The sequence below is a fragment of the Benincasa hispida genome, chromosome 7 (assembly GCF_027475165.1).
Source record: "Benincasa hispida cultivar pf3 chromosome 7, pf3_genome.v1.1, whole genome shotgun sequence".
Taxonomy (NCBI): domain Eukaryota; kingdom Viridiplantae; phylum Streptophyta; class Magnoliopsida; order Cucurbitales; family Cucurbitaceae; genus Benincasa; species Benincasa hispida.
Window position 1 is genome coordinate 1839574 of NC_143484.1, and position 23098 is coordinate 1862671.

A 23098-nucleotide genomic window follows, 5' to 3' on the forward strand; every position below is an offset into this window, starting at 1 on the left:
ATTTAAAAATATTTATACTTTATAATAAAAAATTTTAAAAATACAAAGTATTTTTGAAATTTTTTACTTTAAAATCTAAATATTTTTTAGATTTTTCTATTTATAAGAATTTTCTGTGTAGAAATGTATTATACTCGAATTTGACATTAAAATAGACTTTTGAATATCTCAAAAGTAATTACTGCTTGTTTATTTTGTCAAATAAGCTGCCATAATCATAACTAAGAATGTTTACTCATCTTGTTAACACTAAACCCTACAAAAATGGTATTAAAATCAAAACTCCAAAACCTTAACTTCTGTTAAATGTTTATAAATAAATTATTTAAAATTTAATCATACAACATTCATAACCCATTAATAATGTCCAATCATAAAATTATTCCATTCAATGTTCAAAATTTCCCTATGATCACTAGCTATTTGTATCTTTATAATAACAGTAACCATGGTTAAAAAAAGTGAACAAACTTATTTACAAATATAGCAAAATGTTACTATCTATAAATGATGGATTGCAATAGCCATCTAGCAGTGTTAATGCTAGAAATCTATCACGACTTATTATCGATAGACAATGACATTTTATTATATTTAAAAATATTTTCTATAATTTTATCATTTACAACCATTATCCTACCCTTTCTAGACTATATATTTTTGCTTGAAATTCAACCACTAATTTATTTTTTTTATATATAATTCAAACATATAAACTAGTATTAAATTAAGTCTATATATTCAAATTTTATAATACATTGCTTGGAAAGTTGAGGACAACTCAACCTACTCCATCAAATAACAACTAAACCCTGTTTTCACTCGAGATATTTCACAATAAAATTATTAACTACACCACATTTAATTTTAAAAAGAAAAAAAAAATTAACGATTTTGAAAAATAGAAAAATAAGAAAAAATATTTACACAAAATAGTAAAATTTAATCATTTTAGATTTTCATCAATTTTTATCACTGATAGGCTTCCATCTATAGCAATGATAAACTTAAATAAGTTTCTATTAGTGATAGACGTTGATAAAAATCTATCAATTTCTATCAATATTTTTTTTACTATTTCTATAAATAGCTTGACATTTTTTCTACTTAACATAAACAAAATTTATTTTAATGTTTAAGATTCAAATTTCTTCACAATCCTAACCATAACATTGAGACACTACATAAAACAACCTAACTAGCATAAAATAGTTTATTATAAAGAATTTATCAAGCTTTGAATTCTTCCACATCCACTGCATTTCAAAATTATATATAAAAAGTAGGAAAAGAGAGAGAGAGAGAAAACCATAATATTTGAGATTTTTTTTCTTCACTATTTCTAAATATAGAAAAATCAAGAGATGAAATAAGAGTAATTAAGAAATGGATTGACTTTGCAAATGTCTATGGAACTATAAGGAGAGGATATTTTAGCCTAGCCCTAGCTAGATAGACTAAAAATTAATTTAAAAAAAAAAAAGAAAAGAAAAAAAAAAACTCATTGGTACCCAAGAAAAGATATGGAATTAATACATCTTAGTTGAAAGTGAAAAAAAAAAAAAAAAAAAAAAAAAACTAGCTATCTGGTTGTCCTTCCTCTCATGGTAAAATTACAGGGAAAAAGAAAAAAGAAAAAGAACTACCTGATATATTTTTTTTTTTATCACTGATTGAAGTTGGCAGGCATGGATATTTGTTGCATTTGAAAAATCTGAACAAAACAAACATAAAGGTTAGCCATTTGTATAAACAACATATATAATCAAGAAGCATATAAAGATATAATATAACCTAACTTCAGGTGATGATATAAATATGTATCTATCACATGCACAATAATAAAATCAAATTCATATTATATCTAATAAAATAGAAAGTAATAACAAATTTTCAGAACATACAACTCAAGTTTCCTGTTAGCTTAACATATCCTTGCAACATTCTAGTTAATATTTAACAATATATATGATAAACGTGAAGTTTCATCTAATATCTTAGAATCAATTGACAAAATTATATACCTTATGATTAATTGAGAACCTAATTTTAGATCGAATATCTGTGTGGATTTCATGAACTTATCAACGTAAAGTTACATGTCAAAAGTCAATTGAATTTGAAATTGAAACCATGGTTGAATTTTTTATTTTTTGCTAGCTAGTAATTTTGTTCATTAAAGAAATTATAAATGCTTAACCTAAAATTTAGATATTATTTAAATAAGAAAAGAGGCAATAAGCAGACAATCTTGACTAAAATAAAAATTCTAATAAATTAAATGATTATGTAAACAAGGTATTATATTCCCACCAACATACCAACATTTCTATTGAGTTTCCACATGCCCACGAGAGGTTAACACCATAAACAAAAAAGAAAAAAACAACAAACATATAACAAAAATACTAACAACATATCGATAATAAGAAATTTTCACAAAATAAAAAAAGGAATGGTAAATATAACAAATCTAACCCAAAATATTAAAAGATATAGGACAATACAAAAAAATTTACAGATATAACAAAATTTAATTACAAGTCTTAAAGTCTATTAGAGATAGACAACATCGCTAGTAAGATTAAATCAATGATAAACTATATCGCTGGTAAGAGACTATCACCGATAGATTTTGCTATATTTGTAATTTTTAAAATTGTTGTTATACACTTAATTATTAACCCTAGAAATGATACCCATTGCAATTACCCTAAAAAAAAGAGGAATTTATATCTGTTAATTAAAATATAGGGTCAATTGCAAATACAGCAATCATACTCAAAATATTTAGAGTCAGTTGCAAATATAGCAATCATACTCAAAATATTTACATTAACACAATGTTTAAATTTAGCTATAAAAGTTTATCATAATAGACTATATCACAAATAGACAACGACATGGTCTAACACGAATAGGAATTTATTATCAATAAAATCTATCAATGATAAATTTTGTTATATTTGTAATCATTTAAAAAGTATTACTATACACTTCATTATTAACCTTAAAATTGCTATCCATTACCATTGCTCTTAAATTTTATATTTTATTAAAATTTTCACTTTTTTAATATACTTTTAAAAATATGTATTGTCATGCATCAACATTTTATCAAATATAACCATTAACGTTTTTATAGAAAAAGAAAATTACCTTTTCTTGACACACCAAAATTTAGAAGCTTGCACGTTTATTCTCAAAAATAAAATAAAATATAAGAAAAAGAAAAATGGAACTCGTGACTCTGGCAGGCTAAGTCATTGTGTAGTATAAAGACGTAACGACATAAAGAGAACAAAAGCGACAACGAAAGAAACAAAAAACCCTAAATGTACTGCATGCTCTTCACTGTCTTCATGCAACATAACGTGCCACACCCAATATTAACCCCTTTTCCTTTTCTTTTTTTTTTTTTTTTTTTTCTCTTTTTTCATTTTTCAAAATTACAAAATTATAAAATAATTCCAAATCCAAATCCCCACGACTGCAAGGCAGTAACAGTACTGCAAAAAAAAAAAAAAAAAAAAAAGAACTGAAACCCCAATTTTATACACACAATTACCAATGCCCTCCACGTTACTTTACCAGTTCATTATTGTTTTTTTTTTCCCTTTTATTAAAACAATAATAGCATTAGTCCTTAATTAATAATTATAGAAAAAAAAAAAAAAGAAATTATTTTCACGTACGTACCTGTTTCTGTCTGTACTTTTTTTTCTTTTCTTCCTTCATTCACTAGTAGTTTCCATTTCCACCACCAAATGCTTGGCTTGACGGCGCTGTATTACTCTCATTACCCTCCAAAACTATCCCTTGCGCCGTTTGTTTATGTTCTCTCTGAGAATAACCGCCACCACCACCGCTGCCGCTCATACTTCTTACAATCTGTCCAACCCCTAAGAAGTCTCTTGTTAACCTATCTGTCCCACCACCTCCCATACTCACTGTGCTTAGATTCTGTTGTAACTTGGTTGGATCGTCCAAACTTTCGACCCCAAATGAGCTCATTCCGCTGCCGAACATCCCGCTCCCTCCGCTCCCGCTCGTGAATGAGTTCATCAAGTCCTGGAGATTGCTCTCGTTTTCGCCGAACACGACTCCACCGTAACTCGGAGGGAATAGCGTTCTATCCGACGCCTTCCCGCTGGATGTTGAAGAGCTTCCGAATGTTCTTAGCAACGTTGCGGTTGTGTTGCTACTTGATGTTGTTGAGCCTAATTGTGCTGCCTTTTGGAGAAGTGCTGTTGCTGACATATGTGGGATTGCTCCTCCACCTCCGCTTGTACCGCTACTACATCCTCCCGGGGCAGCGGTGCTATAGAGCGATGGGACTGCAGCTGAATTGATTTGATCTCCCATTATGTTAACAGCGAAAATATTGGAGCCAGGACCGTCATTGTTGCCATTGTTTGTTCCATTGAATTGGTTTAGCAAAGAGGATGGAAGATTGTTGCTGTTGTTGTTGCTGCTGCTGTTGTTGCTATTGTTAGTGTTGGTGTCATTGTTGTTATTCATATTGGAAGTATTATCACCATTGGGATTTGAAATGAAGCCCAAATTGAAGAGATTTGAGGCAGGATTATTGTTGTTGTTATTTGCATGGGTTTGGATATCAGAAGGGAATTGCATTAGCCCATGAAAGGCTTTGTTTCCAAACAACCCTTGTTGGGATTGGCTTTGATGATGATCTTCATGGAAGCTATTTTGGTTAGTATGGTCCGATAAGCCGAAGAATGCTGCATTCGACGACGGCATTGCTTGTTGCGGTGGGGGTCGGAAGGAAGAGCCAATAGAAGGAGGTAGGAGATGAGTGAATTGCCCGGTTCGACCGCCGCCAAGGCGGAGGACGTCGTGAGGTGATTGAGTGATGTTGGAATGGTCTTGAAGAGAAGAAATTTGAGGGACTTGTGTTAATGTTAAACCCACATTGCTATTACCTCCATATAAATGGCTTCCAATGGCTGACCCTAAATTTGGAGGGTGTCTTGCACTTTCTTGAGCCAATGCATCACAGAAAGCTCTATGTGTAATGAAACTATCTCGTCTGCAAAAAAAGAAAAAAAAAATTATTAGATTGTTTATATATAAATTGGAAAGGAATAAAAGAGATGATGAGGAATTTGAAAAGACAAAATTCCAAAGGGTAATAGATTTTCGCAAAGAAAAAAGAAATAATAATAATAATAATAATGTTACCAACTACAAAATAAATTGATGTCGTTTTATTACATTCCACGAATAATTCAAATTTTCGTGGGTCCATTCACAAGGGTTCACGGATTTAAAATCATCATATTTACAAGAACACATGAAATAACTAAATAAATAACAAATATCTGCACATAATTCACAACTCAAAAATTAGTCCCTAAATTATAATCTAATTGCTATATATCATTAACAAGATCACACTCATAATTGATTTAAGTTAGATAATTAATTTTAAGGAGTAGAAAATTGAGATAGCATCTCGTATTTCTCTTAATTGAAAGGCTTTTCTCTCGTCTTTCTTTCTCTGACATTGAGCTTTCAATAACTCCTCTTGTACATATTTTATTAATAACGAGCGTGGCTACGAAGAATAAGAAATTAAGGAAAAGAAAAAAAAAAAAAAAAAAAAAAAAAAAGAAGAATCGAAAATAGTTAGATGTATTGTAGACTGTAGTTATGTATTATACGGACCTGGAGAAGAGAGTACCACAATCGCAACGGTATTCTCGGGTGCCACAGGTCTTGGAATGGGCTTTCCAGTCGGATTGAACGGCGTAACGTTTAGAGCATTTATCGCACTTCCATTTCTTCTCGCCGTGCTTTCGAGAGTAGTGCTTTTTGATGCCAGTTAAATCCCCAAGTGCTCTTGAAGGGTCATGGTGAACACATGTGGGTTCTGGGCATAAATAAACTTTTCTTTTTGGCTCTTTTGTGCTTTTCTGCTTTAATTTCCATGGTAAATTGTGCCCTCTTCTATGTAATTGTAGATTTTGCTCTCTTTGAAACCCTTTGTTGCATACTTCACATATGAACCTGTTTGTTGCCATCAGTGTCTTTGGACTCAACGCTATCACTTCTGCATCTGGATCTGAAATAAACAAATAAGTTGTAATTTCAATTTATGAAAAAAAAAAAAAAAAAAAAGAGTAACTTTTGATTAAATAATTACGAAACTAAATTTAAGAAATACTTGCTTGGAGTTCCTGGTTGGTTTCTTTTCTTCTTCGGGGGTTGTGGAGGAGTTGGAGAATTGGAGGGAGCTGCCGACGGCGGTGGCGGCGGTGGTGGCTGCGGCTGACCTCTAATCTGCCCTTCAAACAGTGGGATTGAGGAAGAAGATGCAGCCATCTTCTAATCTTTAAATTTTGATTCTTCTTGTTCTTCTTTGTCTTGTTCTTGTTTCTGCTCTGAAATTGAGGGAAAATGAAACAGAAATTCTTTCTAGGAACATGCAAATCCAAACATAGGGGGGTTTATTTGCTTCATCTAAATGAGATTCAACAAACACAAAGAAGGAAATTTCAACAAAAGGGTTTCTTTTTTTCTTTGGTTTATACTAATAAAAATAAAAGTAAAAACTAATAGGCTTTTAGGGAGAGAGGAGAAGGAGATGGAGATGGGGATAGAAATGGATGCTGTTGAGGAGAAAGAGATAGAGGAATCAACTCCATCTTTGAAGCCATTAGATGCCTTTTAGTTTTACCCTCTCTCTTAATTTTTTTTTTTTTTTTAAATAAATATTTTAAAAAAGAAAGTTCAGAGTATAAGTGATGCTACTCTATGCGGTTGTTCTTTGATTTGGTGTCATGAGAATACACAAGCACATATACAAAATAGAAAAATAATATAATAAATAAATAAATAAACAACGGGGTGTTTGGCTAAAGTGAGCTATTATAATCCACTCCAATTATAATATTTGGTATTTCTAACCATTATAATTTACAATTACCTACAATATTACTTTGTCTATTGAATTCATCCTCGCTTTCCTTTTTTGTTACAGTATTTACTCTTTTCGATCCAAATTAATATAATCTAAATCCTAAACACATATTATTATGAGGCTTGTTTCAAAATATAGGAAATTGAGTAAACTTATTTATAAATATAGCAAAATATCATTATCAATCAGTGATAGATACTAACTGATAAAAATCTATCAATGATTATCACTGTTATATTTGAAAATACTTCGCACAGTTTTATCATTTAAAATAATTACTTGTAATTAATTGACTATGATAAGCAATTCGTATGTTGTAAAATGAAATAGAATGATATGTGAATATTATTGTTGGTAGTAGAAGTGCTTGAGATTTAAGTAAAAAAAAAAAAAAAAATTAGGGTTGAATGAAAGAAAAGAAAAAAGAAAAAAGAGTACAAACTGGAAATTAATTGAAGAGAGAGAGAGGGGGAGGGTAGAGGTCGGTGGACCCAATCCAGAGGGGGAAAACGACACCGTATGGTGCGTGAGGGCAGCATGAACATTTCTCTTTCTCTCTCATATTTCGTATCTTGTTACTCACTTCCAGACAACCTTTCTCCGTCACCCTGCCTTAGTGGGCCTTATTGCTCTACACGGAAATCAAACAAATTTTTTCACTATTTTTTTCTTTTCCAAAAAACCCTAACAATATTAATTAAATGCCTAATATTCTAATTAAATAATTCATTAATTTTTCTAATAATTTTGTTTTCTTGGATGTACGAGACAGAAATAATATTAGTCATTCTTAAATTTTTTTGTTAATTACATTCCAAATGTTACCCTTTTGATTCTTAATTTATTTTATTATTAGAAAAATAAAACTTGTTTTTAAAAAATAATTTTTATTTTTTAAATTTAAACAAATTATTGTAAGAAAATGAGATGAAATGGTTACCAAACAAGAGATCTTAATTAATTAGAATTAATAGATATTAACATAATATAAAATGAGTATTTAATGAAAAGAAAAATTAAAATTAAAAGTGTAAATCTTGAAAAATCGTAAAATTGTAATATTTTAAAATTTAAAAGTTAAATTAAAGTAAAACTCCAAACTTAAGGACTAAAAATTTAATATTTAGGGAGTAAATAAAAACTAAAGCTAAAATGTAGGTTACCATAAAAAGGTGCTTTTCCTCTAATGTTAACAGCCACTTGGAATGTAAATTTTTTGGGTAGATTTTGAAATGGATATCTAGAAATAATTGTTTAAAAAATTAATTAAAAAAAAAAAAAAAAAAGTAATACTGTGGGAGTTGAAGGAATAATTAATATTTGCATATGAGAGCTAAAAAAGGGGGAAATGAAAAGTGGAGAAGAAGAGAATGGAAAAGCACCTGAAGAAGGGTTATTGGATAAGGCCCTGTTTGGCTGAATTTCCTCTATTATTTTACTGTTTCTTCATAAACCGCTTTTTCTTCGCTTACGGGACCTCTAAAATCAACCAAAATATAAAAATAAAATAGGAAAATTTTTATAAATAAAAAAATCCCAAAAAATATTCATTTTATAATAAAAAAAAATCAAAAATATTTTTTATCTTTAGAACTTTTGCTATGTAAATATTTTTTATATTTAAAAATGTCCAAAAAAAATTTTAGATCTTTAACATATCTTAAATATTATTCAATAAAATAATATCATGTAGTATTTTCATTTTTCTAAAAGATAAATCTTTTAATTCTTTTTATATGTGGTTAATTTGGTCGATCATTTTTAAGATTTACATTTTTAGTTTTTTTTTTTTTTTTTTTTTTATTAAATACTCACTTTTAATTTTTAGAGTGCGTTTGGTCCTGACTATAAATCAGTGTTAAATAACTCAATTTCAATAGTGTTTATTATTGAAGTTTGCACATTTATTGATAAACTTCAAACTTCCCTTATTTTTTTTCTTTGTTGTACATTTGTCAACGAAATCTATCTTACAAACTCTACACCCCAAATGCTACTTCCTAATTCTAACATATTAACTTCATACTTCAAAACTTAACTCAATACTCTAAATATTCCCTTAAGGTTAATGTATGTTAATTAATATAAAAGAATATAGTTTCACTATCTTTCATTATTATTTATAAATTAATTTTAAAATTGAACTTCATAACAATTTAAAATTAATTAGTAGATATTAATGTTAAAAATTAAAAGTGATTTTTTAGTGAAAAATCGATGTTAAAAGTGTAAATGTTAAAACACAAGGACCAAGTTGAAACAAAGCTTAATCTAATTAGTAAAATTGTAAAATCTAGTAACCGAATGGAAAGTAAACTTAAAATCTAGAGATAAAATCAAGTGTGTTTTTTTCCTTCATTAGTTTAACAACATCTTTGGCTCGCTCTATTTATACTTCCAAAATCTTCATTTTTGATCCTTATACTTTTGTCTTTGGTTTATTTTGATCTCTATACTTTCAAAATGTTGATTTCGGTCGTAATTGAAAATTTAAAAAGGGACAGTTTTAATCCCTTCATTTTTCACTTTTAGTTTATTTTCAAATGATGAAAATGGTAACTTTTCAAAAGTTCAAAAACCAAAAATAAAATGAATTAAAGTCAAAAGTATAAAGACCAAAATTAATATTTTAAAAGTATAATGATCAAAATGGATTAAAGTGAAAAATATAGAAATCAAAATGAATATTTTATAAATATAAAGATGAAAATAAATCAACTTAAAAACACATAGACTTAAAAAAGTTTAGTGCTTAAACCTAAACGTAATTAGTAAAAAAGAATTGTAATATTTTAAATATAAAATCAAAATAAAAAGTAAAGTTAGAATTTAGGGATAAAAATGTATTTTTACCTTAATTAGTCTAAGAAAAGCTCTGGTTGGCTGAGTTTATATGGCATTGCCACGGCTGCTGGCGGTCACATCATTGCCCTAAGGCCGTTTCCGTCTTTTCCTCCTAGTGGTCGAATCAAATTTGTAAACCTAACCACTCCTCTACACATTTCCAAAAACAAATAATAATAATAACAATAATAATAATAATAATAATAATAAAATTATATTTCTCCATTATTATATCACGGGAGCGTATTTTTTGTGAGATTTTTTTTTTCTTTTATTATTCTTTTATTCCTTAATTTTTATTTCTTTCCTCTAATTCCTCGTTTGTTTCGATTTATGTTAACGATTTTTCTACAAATAAACAACATAGAAGAATGTGTGAATTCGATTACATATATATACACACAATGACACAAAGCCTAGGGGTTTATTTGGTATATATGTTTTGTTATGGTAAGTAACTGTCCAACATGAGATTATATATCTTCACATCTTATATCAGTGTTTGGAGGCCCATTATATCATTTTATATCACCGATTTTAATTGTTTGTAGGCCCATTTTCGAAAGTGTTTCGTATCTCACAGCCATTTTCTTTTCGTATATCGTATATCATCTCAGTGCTTGAACATACTCGTTCATATTCGATCAGAACTCTCCAGACATCAAAATTTTCCGAACATCAGAACTCTCTATATCCTATATCATCTCAGCATCCCAAACAGTCTCTAAGTATTCAATATACAAACAAAGTTCCAAATTGATTAAGGAATGAGGTAATAATGAGCATATAAGTGAGAACAATTATCTCTATTAATATCAGACCTTTTGAATGGTTCCAAACATAAAACCATGATAGATTATATATGAAGTGAACAATCTCGTACAATTTTCTGGAGCTCTTCTTCAGTGAATGTTTCTATCGATCCAAAAATTTCAAAGACGAAACTGTGAGGTTAAGATAAACAAGATCAAAGACTCTATATAACAGTTAATTAACTAAGAAGTTAGAGAAATTTTTGGTGCATGATTAGAAGTTAAAAGTTTGAGAATATTTTGTATAGCTTTAACTTCGTAATATAGGTTTAGGAAAAGCAAAATGATTGAATTTGTTTTTTTTTTAAATAATTTTTTAATTAAAAAAAAAAAAAGGAAATTTGAACCTACAAATTATATTATTTCTGCCTAACTACATAAGAAAAAGAAACGTTAAATGAAGTAACCCAACTTAAATTATAAACCTGTGTAAGACAGTAAGAGAAACTATTAACAAAATTTTGGGTTTTCTTAGAATATGACAAACATATTATGATTAGATCACCACATTTAAAAAATTAATTAAAAAAAATCTGGCAAATTATGATTATCTCAATGTTTTGGTTAAATTGAAATTTTGGTCTAAATTTAGAATCTAGTTCTTATGATTTTGGTTTTAAAAGTTAGAATTTAATACCTATAGTTTGATAAAACTTCATGAATCGTCCCTGTAATTTAATAAAATGCTCATAAATAGTGCATGCATTAGGGACTATTTTATCAAGATTGTTTTAATCAAATTATAAAGATTAAGGTTACGTTTACCCTAGGAGAAATGTCAATGATGAAGGGATTAGAATTTCCCATAGCAAAAGTAATTGGACACATTAATCTCTAAAATTTCGTTTTACAGGACGTAGGAAATCCAAAGTGACAGAAACCGTGAAAAAACATCAACCTAAGCATGCTTTCTACCGTGCAAATTCATTGGAAGAGATTAAGAAATCACTTACTTGTTGAAGGCCAATTCTTTGTGTTCCTCTCTAATTTGCGTCATCTTCTCCCAATCTCACGTACAGCACAACCGAACACCACCACAGAGTCTTCCCTGTTATTCTCTGGAACGAGAATCGTGCAGAGTTGTGTTGCACATAAGTTTGGTAGGAGGGAAGAAGAAAAAAATTTAGAGAAAAAAAAATATTCTAGAGGAAAAAAAAATCTTCTCTATAAACAACATAGAGAGAATGAGAAGAACTAGAGAGAGAGAACTTTTTCTCTCTTCATTTGTTACATGAGAGAATGAGAGATTAAGGGGTGAGAGAGTTGTAACTCCCTCCCCTTTATTAAATTTGAAATAAAATTTGAATTTAATATATATATTAACCAATTTAATATATATTTAAACCACATGTTATATCACATATAACATATAACCTATAGTTAATATTATGTCACATATAACATAAACTATAGTTCATTGTTCTCTCAAATAACCTAAGATATTAATATGAATATATCAAATTCATTTTAATTTTAACTTATAATTTTTATATGAATTACATTCATATAAATAATAATTGAATCATATTCAAATTATAACACCTCTCAATAAAATATATAAATTTAATATGAATCATATTCATATAGTTTTAACATATGGTTCCTATATGAATCATATTCATATAATTAATAATTGAGTCATATTCAAACATTTCTTTCTCTCATAAAACTATATAAATTTAATATGGATCATATTCACATTAAATTATAACATATAGTTTTTATATGAATCATATTCATATAATTAATATTTGAATCATATTCAAATATTTATTTCTCTCATAAAAATATATCAACATACATTATATTATATAATGTATCAATATACACTATTTAACTGTATCTTATACAATTAATTCTTTTTTATTAATTTGACAATTCAAATTACACCAAAATTAATTTGATTCACATCAGTCCTCATTGAGCTAACGAGGGGACCTTATGGATCTATAAATTGAAGCTTCAATAATACGAGATTAATTGATTAAACTCTTTTAATCAAATTAATCAACATTCATTAACTGTCGGTCACTCCACTAAAGACCGACAGCTGAACTCTTCACACTATAGATATTTTTGTGTCCATTGGATATAACCAATCAATACTACGTTGACCCTTCACAAATCGCTCGTAAGTACATTTGGGTCAAATTATAATTTTACCCCTGTAGTTACATCTAACTCCTTAAGTACCATTGATTCCTGTAATGAACGATTAGTCATAGTCCAACTATGGCCAAACCCCCTATTGGGCCAGGAAAGGGTGAAACACCTCATTATTCAAGCCCCGGAATCACCAATTTATCTATTGGGTTTTATGTCCTAAAACTCGTAGTTTGTAAACAATAAAACTTATTCTGAAAATTCAATAAGTTATTATTGAACATATGTATTGCTTATTAGAAATCCAATAAACTAAAAGACTCATGATTATTACATGAGTACTTGAACTTTATGAGAAGACATAAATGTGGATCAGGTTCGAGTAAATAGTCAAAATGATCAATAGTATATGAATGAGGTTGGGTGCCTTATTCTGGGAACACTATTGGATGCGGCCCACAATGTAGTTGTTACAAGGAGTTGTAAAGTGCTACAGACGATGTGATCCTAATTCGTACATGTTATAGGTTGGACCGGGTAGATAGTTGAGGACATAGGGTGCAAGATGATTGGACACGATAGCTGAGGACATAACATGCTATAGAAATCCACATTCGTACACGACCTTAATCTTGAGCTAACTATGAACTCTTATTTATTCAGGATTATCCTTAGATTTGCATAGGTGAAAGTTGGCTCAACAGCACCAGCTCAATAAACCTCTATTTCAGAGGTAAGATCGAATAGATAGTTGAGAACATAGGGTGCAAGATGGAATTCTCTCCTACCTGCTTTTAGGGATAATAGAGAGGTTGTTCCCTAATGCTGACTCCGGGTCTTGAACAAGGGCCCCACCCTCTCATTGGTCCGAGAGGGGCTTGGTTTGTTGATCGAGTCACAAATCAATATTTCATTAGAGGATCAATGGAACTTAAGAAATAAGAGGTAATCTCGGGGGTAAAACATACATTTGACCCAGCCATTATTACGAACAACCTGTGAAGAATTAACTTACTAATCATGGTTATATCGAGTGGACATAGTATATCTACAATGAAGGGAGTGCAACTATGGGTTTTAGTGGAGTGACCCATTAGTTAACGAATGGGGGTTAATTCGGTGTAATGAGTTTAGTTAATTAATCTCGAATCGTTGAAGCCCATGATCTTTAGGTCCGTGAGGTCCCCCTACTAGCTCGTAAATAGATTAGCTTTAGAGTAGCATGATAAATTAATTTGAAATGTTCAAATTAGAATTAAAGGAATTAGTAACTATATGAGATATAATTACACGTTTAATTTTAGAATTAAATGGAATTGGAGAATTAATTAAATATTTGATACTAAATTAATTAAAATTAATTATTTATTAATTTTATTTAGAAAAATAATTTGTGAAATTAATTTTATAAAATTAATAATGTTTTCAATTTTGAAAAAAAAATTTATTTTTGAAATCATTTTGATATTGGAAAAAATTGAAAAACGCAAACTTTTTTTTAAAGTTGGATTTCTCCACTACATGAACTAGCTTACACAAAACCCACTTCATTCAAGCTTCAAATCTCCAAGCATGAGCTGCATTTCATGCATCCATCTTCTTTGTATGAAAGTCCTGCAATAAACAGAGAAAATTTGGAGTGAAATGAGGCATGCATCAATAGAGTTTTTGCTTAAAAATTTGAGTTGAAGAAACTGTTCTTCAAATGAGTTGTTGCAGTGAGTTCTTCTCCAAGTTCCCTTCATTCAAGCTTCTCTTGAGTCCCACAACTCAATATAAAACTCCAAAAGAATAGTAGGAAAGATCTTGAGGTGGTTTACAACGAGATTTGGAGAAGTTTTGCAGTTGAGAATCGAGATTCAAGAAGTTTTACAAAGGTATTGCTTGAAGCCCTCTTGTCATTGTATGAGCATGCTTTATTTATAGCCAAAATTAATTATTTAGAATGCTTATTGATCCTTGTTGCTTCCGCTGCATGCTAATATACTTCTACATTATCTTCTTACCTTAATTATAGGGAAAAAGTGAATTCCTTCTTGTGTAGATGTATTCACAGCTCCCCAATTAGACGAATCCCCAAAATGGTAGGCTTATTAAGTCGGTGAATCTGGCCACTCTCACCCATACAAATAAAAAGATCACCCTCATAGGTAGGAGTTCACAACTCACTCAGGATTAAGGTTAGTCACCTATGGTCATCCAGGTAAAATGTAAGTCTCTTCTAACAACGACGTTATAAAGAGAAACTTGGCATTTCATAGTCCGATCTTTATACAAACTCTTTTGTAGAAGATACCCCCGTTCACATATCTCTACAAAAATGTTCAGGATCAAATCATTTTTAGCACTTTACAATAATTATAATAATAACAAAGCGGGTCGTATCAGTAGTGTTACTAGGATAAGGCACCCAACCTTATCCATATACTACAAACCATTTAGGTTATCACTTAAACATGATCCACCTGTATGTCTCTACATACATGTTTAAGTTATATCAGATAACCTTGAATCTTAGGTTAATGGATTATTGCACAAGTAATATAAAATTAGTCAACCATTCATTCAACTAACATAAAACAGAAGGAACTCGTTTTTTAAAGGAGATCCTTGAGTGGAAGCGGATTGTCCAAATTCCATTAATTATTGAAAACTAAATTTACAGTAAACATACAAGATATGCATCAAAGTAAATTACAACATGCTTGATAGAAGAAAAGGGTTCAAAATACATTACCTTTGAAGACCTTTTCTCTTCACGTAACTCCCTCGATCAGTCACGAACGTAGCAACATTTTGAAGACTTTCTTCAATAACTTCTCGAATCAAATAGAGACACAACCACAACGAGCCTTTGATATTATCAGGGTGAGAACCCAAGAGTGGTGGGCTCTTAATATTTTGGTTAGGAGAGATTGAGTTTGGAGGAAGAAGAAGATTGAATCACACAAAACGTTTCTGTAAAAACTCAATCGTATATCCAATTGCAATGCTCAAGCGTAGACGAAGAAGAGAAAACTATTTTCTTTTATTATTTTGCCACAAATTTGAATAACCACCCACTAAGGTGGTTGGAGAGAAAATAGGATAGTTATTATTAAAAAATAATAAATAATATAAATAAATATGATAACTAATTCATCATATTATATTTATATTATAACCTATAGTTTTAATATTGTATCATATACAATATAAACTATAGTTTCTTTTCTCTATTTTTATGATATTTAATATAAATCATATTAATATTAAATTTAACAACTATGAATCACATTCATAGAATATACATTTGAATCTCATTCAAATATTTATTTCCTCCAATTAAACTATTATGTATCAAATACATTATAACAATTATAACATATATAATCAAATCAATTTAATTATATTATATATATAATTAAATAACTCTTATTAATTTGAACAATTCAAATTAACCCAAAAACTGATTCTCAACTAAATCCTTTTGAGCTAATAAGGGGACCTTATGGACCTGTAGGTTTTGAAGCTCCAATGGTACATGAATAACTAATTAAACTCTTTAATTTCATTATCCACCATCCGTTAACTGTCAGGTACTCCACTAAAAACTGACACCTGCACTCTTCGCACTACAGATATATTTTTGTATCCATTGGATATAACCAATCAATAGTACGATGACCCTCCACAAGTTGCTCATAAGTACAGTTGGGCCAAATTACCGTTTTGCCCCTTAGTTACATCTAACTCCTTAAGTACCACTGATTCATCTAATGAATAATAGATCATAGTCTTACTATGACTAAATCCCTCTCGGGCCAGGTAAGGGTGTGGCGCCTTAATATTCAAGACTTGAAATCAGCCCTTATGAGAGCAATTTATCTACTTACCCTTACTTCAGGGAAGAAGTGAATTCCATCTTGTGTAGCTTTGTTTCCAGCTCCACAATCAGATGAATCCCAAAAATGGTAGGCTTGTTGAGTTGGCAATCTAGCCACACTCACTCATACAAATCAAAGAACCGCCCTTATATGCAGGAGTTCACAACTCACTCAGGATTCAAGTCATGTTACCTATGGTCATCCTGGTGAAATGGAAATCTCTATTATGAACGGTGTTATATAATGAGACTAAACATTTTGTGGTCCGGTCATATACAAATACCTTTGTATAGAATATCCCCACTCGCATGTCTAAAACATGAATGATCAAGACCAGATCACTTGTAGCACTTTACAACAATTATAACACCTACAAAGTGGGCCATACTCATAGTGTTACTAGGATAAGATACCCAGCCTTATCCATATACTACAGACCATATAGATTATCACTTAAATATAATCCACCTATATGTCTCCACTATTGGGATTGGTGTCCTAATTCTCCTGGAGTCTCGTAGTTTGTAATTTGTACACATTGTTATGAAAAAAAATAAGAGTTATTTTATTTGGCATTTACTCATATCCAATAAAAAAAGCTCCATGGTTATCGTATATAAACTTAAGCATGTATATGAGATATATAAGTGGATCATGCCTTAAGTGAAAACCTAAATAGGTTTGTACTATAAGGATTAAGGTGGGATACCTGATCCTGGTGACACTACAGATACGACATGTTTTGTAGAGGTTTGCAAGTGTTGTAAACCATTACAGATGGTAGATCCTGCCCATTCATGTAGAGACTGGACCACGAGATGGGGGTGTCCTATACAAAGAGTTTGTTTAAGACTAGACCACGAGATGATTCGTCTCTGTATATAACGCCATTGATACTAGAGACTTACATCTCACTTAAACAACCATAGGTGACATGACTCAATCCTGAGTGTTTTGGGAACTCCTACCTTTGAGAGCGATCCTTTGATTAGTATGGGTGAGAGTAGCCAGATTGCCAACTCAATATGGCTACCTTTTTAAGGATTTGTCTGATTTAGGAGCTGGGAACTCAGTTACACAAGATGGAATTCACTCATTCCCTGAAGTAGGGGTAAGTAGATAGATTGCTCCCTTAAGGGTTGATTTCGGGTCTTTAACATAGTGGTCACAGCTTCTCTTTGGAAGAGAGGACTCAGTCATAGTACTATGACTTATGTTCATTAGAGGGATCAATGGTACTTAAGGAGTTAGATGTAACGGCAATCTGTGAAGGGTTATCCCACTGTTGATTGGTTGATATGGACACATAATATATCTATAGTAAGAAGAGTTCAGCTGTCGGTATTTAGTGGAGTGCCTGACAGTTAACAGATGGTGGATCCCATGATTAAAGAGTTTAGTCAGTTATTCACGTACTGTTGGAGCTTCCAGTTATATGTCCATAAGGTCCCCTTGGTAGCTCAATGGATTCAAGTTGAGAATCAGTTCTTGGTGTTGATTTGAAATGTTCAAATTGACAAGGGGTAATTCGATTATATATGATATGATCGATATGTTGTATGAGATACATCAAGTGGAGGATTAATGTAAATGAGATTTACATTAAGTACCATGAAATAGAAAAAGAACTATGGTTTATATGTTTCATGAGATGAAATATTAAAACTATAGGTTATAAATATAGTATGGTAAGTTGGTTATCATATATATTTATAATAATATTAATTATTGGATAATTATCTCTTTTTCTCTAATATCCAATTGAATGGAAGATTATTGGTGGTTTCATGGTAACCGTGAGATAAAAGGAAAAATGTTTTCCTAAATTTAGTAGTTGTTGAATTGAGAGTTCTTATTCTCAAAAGTTCTCACAATGGCTGTCAAGTGAATAGGATTCACTAAACGATAGCTGAAGAGAGACCATACGATCGTGGAGTGACACTACACGATAGTCATTCAGTTGGCCGATAGCTAAACGATCGCGGAGCTTTTGCTAAACGATCACAAAGCTTCTTCTAAAACGATTGGGCATCGTTCATACGATAGACTTGTCATCTCCCACTTGCTCAATCGTTTACATGGTTGTTCCTCTGATCTCTTCCTCTAACCAAGTCCACACAGAGCCCACACTTCTGGATTCTTACACCCTAAAATACCAAGGTAGCCATTGTGGTGGTGTCACACTCAACTCGACATAGCCAAGGTTTTTGGAGGTCGTTCACTGTGTTCGTGGTCTTGGAGATCATTGTGTTCGTGGTTTCTATGATCGTGTTATGTTGCGGTCGTAGTGTTCAAGCATTCGGGTTTGCAGTCTTGCTGATTGTTCAAGCGTTCGTAATCAAGGGTGTTGAAAATGAGTCTTCAAAGGTATGTGTAATTTATCCCTTGATCTAATATGTAAAGCATGTTGTAATTTGGTTTTGTGCATAGCCGGTATGTTTCCGTTTGTTGATTATAATTGTTTATGTTCAAATACGAATGAAATTTGGAACGATCTTTCCGCTGCTCATGGAAATCCTCATGTCCGATTTCCTTCAATTGGTATTATTTCTAGGTTGTTCTGATATTCCAAATTTCACTTTTGTTTTGAACTTCTTTTATAGTCATGGTGGGTTTTCTGCATTGCGTTTAATATTTAAATGCGTTTGTGGATGGCATTGATGAATGTTTACAGGTTAATTGTCTCTGTTTAAAGCTTACTTTAAATTATAAAGTGTTAATTTGTAAGGGTCCCTGTGTTTTTGGACATAATTAACATGCTATCGAGTCTGTAATTCAAATTTTCGAAGCATGAAGATGTGGTTCTCAGTGAAGAAGAAGACCAAGAGTTGGTCGTGTCGTGTAGCCTCAGGTAAATGATCGTTGGAATTTCACTAAACGATCATGTAGATTTTTCTATGCGATCGTGTAGTATTTACTAAACGATCGTTTAGCTAATGCTAAACGATGGGGTAAATCGTTTACTCTATCACGTAGCGTTGGTTGTCCGATCGTGTAGACGCTGGAGGTAGACGATCGAGTGGGAGCATTTGATGCTCATCGTTTAGAAAAAGGCGCACGCTAAAAGATCGTGTGTTAGCATGCTCATTCCATAGTCACTGACTACACGATCATGCGGTATACGATATGAAGGCGTTGCTCAGCGATCGTTTAGACGATCATGCTTCATCGCATCGTAGTCGTTTAGACGATCGTATAAGGCTTGCATTGCCGAGCTCGCTGCACGATTGCATACCTCATGCTTCATTGCATAGTAAAAAGGTACACGATCGTTGCTAAACAGTCGTTTAGCTCTGGAAGCGTTGGTAAACGATTGAGTAAAGCGTTTACTCTTTTGTGTAGACGATCGCGAGGGTGTTTGGTGCATGATCAGTAGAGACGCGGACTTTGACCGAATGGTTCAAGACCCAGTTCGCCTGTTTGAACCGGAGACTCCTTGCTTTTGTAATAGTTAGCTTTATTTTTTTAGAATTTGAGGCATTTTTTCCCCGTTCATCAATAATTGGTTATTATACATGAGATGTATGTGGTTTATATGGCAAAGTGTTTGACATATAGATTTGAAACCCACCTTAGGTTGTGCAATTATTCATGCATCATGCATTATAAATGTTATAATATGGCATGATGAAATTACAAGAGAGCATGCACATGCATCATGAAATATAAGAGTTATATTTGTGCATGCAGTGAGTATATTCATGCATCACCTTTATAGTATAAGGGTGAATGGAAGCATGTTTCGCTTGGTTCATTGCTTGTTTGTATAAATGTTAGATAAAAAGGTAGCAAGGAATGAACAATGCATGTATAAGAGTTATGAATGCCTTGTATGTGTTTGTTTGGTGTTGTGCAATTGGTTTTGGTTATTTCTGTTATAAGTGTTATAATAGGAATTATAACTAAAATCGATAATAAAGTGTTGCATGCAGACTTAGGGTGAACTCATGTTTTAAAAGGGTTTTAAAATTAGATTGAGATAGATCTAAGTTCAGAGGTTCTAATGAGATTAGCAACCTAGTTTAATAGGATTAAATTGATTGGCACAAAAGATTAAAATTGTATTAAATCTAACTATAAGGGACCTTTTGTCTAAGGTGGGTTCTGTGTAGGCTGGGGTACTTAAGCTGATGGAAACATAACACCCCTACCTAGGTGTAGGAATGTATCAGCAATAGTGGAAGCAACAAGGATCATTTAACCACTCTATTTCATTAATTTTGGCAAAATATAAAGCATGTTCTTCCAGAAAACAAGTGAGTTTCATGACATACCTTTGTAGAACCTTTTCAAAGCACGATCTCCAGTTGCAATCTTCTCCGAATCTTGTTGCAGACCACCTCAAGATCTTCCCCACTATTCTCTTGGTGCTCTAGATTAAGTTGTGGGACTCAAAACAAGCTTGAAGCAAGGGATGATGGAGAATTACTCACAGCAGCAGTCTTGTTGAAGAACACTTTCTTCGGCACGAATTTTCTCCAAAATTCTCTCTTGATTGAATGCTCGAAATTCATTCCAAACTTTTCAATATATTGCACACCAACATGCAAGGAGGAGAGTTGCATGAGTTCCAGCTCATGCTCGGAGTAAATGAAGAAGAGCAAATGGAAAGTGTGTGAGCATGAAGAAGATGGATAATGGAAAAACATGTTTTTCCATTTTGTGTATTGTTTTTCCAATTGTCCAATTTTATCTCAAAATTAAAACTTGAATTTTCCAAAATCCATTTTGATTTTGAAACTGAAAAAATTTAATTTTATAAAATTAATTTCATAAACTAATTTTTAAATAAAACTCAATTAATTTAATATCAAATATTAAATTAATTTTTACACACATCCATCTTCATATTTAAATATAAATTCTCCTATTCCATTTAATTCACAAATTAAACATGTAACTATATCTCATATAATTACTAATTCCCTTAATTCTAATTTGAATGTTTCAAATTAACTTATCACGTTATTCTATAGCTAGTCCAATTATGAGCGAGGGACCTCGCGGACCTACAAATCATGGGCTCCAACAATCCGAGATTAATTGGCTAAACTCATTAGACCAGATTAATCCTCATTCGTTAACTAATGTGTCACTCCACTAAAGCCCTTAGTTGCACTCCACTCACTGTAGATATATTATGTCCACATGATTTAACCATAATCAACAAGTTGATCCTTCACAGGTTGTTCGTAATAACGGCTAGGTCAAATATTTGTTTAACTCCCAAGATTACGTCTTATTCCTCAAGTTCCTACTGATCCTCTAATGAACAACTGATTTGTGATCCAATCACTAAACCAAACACTCTCAACCCAGTGAGAGGGTGCAGTCCCTTGTTCAAGACCTGGATTCAGTACTTGAAAGAACAACCTTTCTCCTATCCCTAAATCGGGTAGGGTGCGGCCCCTTGTTCAAGACCTGATCCTGGTGACACTACAGATATAGCTGATGACATGCAGAAATGCATGCCATCTTAGAATTATGAAGGTTGTTAAGCAAAATATGCAACAATTATGTTAGGAATTCATGAGAAAATGAGTTTTCGTCATTCAGCATGAAGAATCTCGGCTCACCCATTATTATGAATTCAATTGTCTATTTTTGTAGCTAACACAGGAAGTGGACGCAAACGCGGAAGCTGAGCTAACGCATAGACGACCGCATGTAGAGAAACTCTCCATCGTAAAGACGAACACATACGATCAACGCATGGGTGTTGCGGTGATCGACCACATGCGTCCATCGCATAGGGGTTGCGATCATCAAGCGATTATGGTCATCATGTAGAGTTGCGGTAATCAAGCGAATGTGGTCACTGCACGATTTTGGCTACACGATAACGCATAATAGAGGGATCAATGTAAGATTGGTGGAATGAACGCGTCAACACATATCTCGGGAAAATCAAAAGTTGATATTGACATTTCACCTACCATGCCATTAGTACAGAGATTTAGAAAAAGACTAACGTGTCGCGAATATCAGAATCAGAGCAGTCCATTAATGCTGTCGGTGATCAAGCTCTATAAATTAAAGCCGTTAAGTAGAAATTCAAATCATCCAGCGTTTTCGCCTAGGTTTGAATCCAGGGTTTCGCCCAAGGTTTGAATCCAAGGTTTTCACCTGAGGTTCACCTTAGGGCGGATCCTTATGATCCAGACAAACGCGTTAGAAGAAAGCTTGAGAGTTCTTCATCTCCTTCATCCATTCCGAGTGACGACCAGAACCTTCGCCGGAGTTAGATCTCAAGAGAGTCAGCTCCACCGCCCATCCGTGGTACCACCGGCAGCCTTGACATACATCTGATGGAAGCAAGTCATTATTTCCAGCTGGTCCTTTCATTTTCTCTTCTTTTCTTATATTGTATTGTATTACATTTTGGATTAAGAAATTAATACATTGTGTGTTCAATGCATTTCTATGTTTGCTTCGATTCCATCTCCATCCTTCTTTACTTAGCATCCTTAACTTTCATTGCATCACTTAGTGAGATTGCTTGAGTATCGCATACTTAGTCATGTAGATTA

General features: G+C 31.9%; 1 protein-coding gene and 1 long non-coding RNA gene across 3 annotated transcripts; both read right to left on the reverse strand.

Annotated features, from left to right (window-relative positions):
- Window positions 1-1365: 1365 nt before the first annotated feature.
- IDD5 (indeterminate(ID)-domain 5) lies at window positions 1366-6805 on the reverse strand. Of its 2 annotated transcripts, none has more exons than XM_039021291.2 (4): window positions 6192-6805; window positions 5689-6085; window positions 3700-5050; window positions 1366-1714 (listed from the first exon to the last, which is right to left on the reverse strand). In XM_039021291.2, the coding sequence occupies exons 1-3, from the start codon at window positions 6343-6345 to the stop codon at window positions 3742-3744; spliced, it is 1860 nt and encodes a 619-aa protein (XP_038877219.2). In that variant the 5' UTR covers window positions 6346-6805; the 3' UTR covers window positions 1366-1714; window positions 3700-3741. The 2 variants fall into 2 exon arrangements, with proteins under 2 accessions (XP_038877219.2, XP_038877220.2); XM_039021292.2 differs by having other exon boundaries at window positions 6188-6686.
- Window positions 6806-8327: 1522 nt separating this feature from the next.
- On the reverse strand, window positions 8328-11818 carry LOC150034837 (uncharacterized). The gene is made up of 3 exons (XR_016530958.1): window positions 11553-11818; window positions 9797-10731; window positions 8328-8422 (listed from the first exon to the last, which is right to left on the reverse strand). It is a non-coding gene; the product is annotated as an uncharacterized LOC150034837 (long non-coding RNA).
- Between the last annotated feature and the right edge of the window lie 11280 nt (window positions 11819-23098).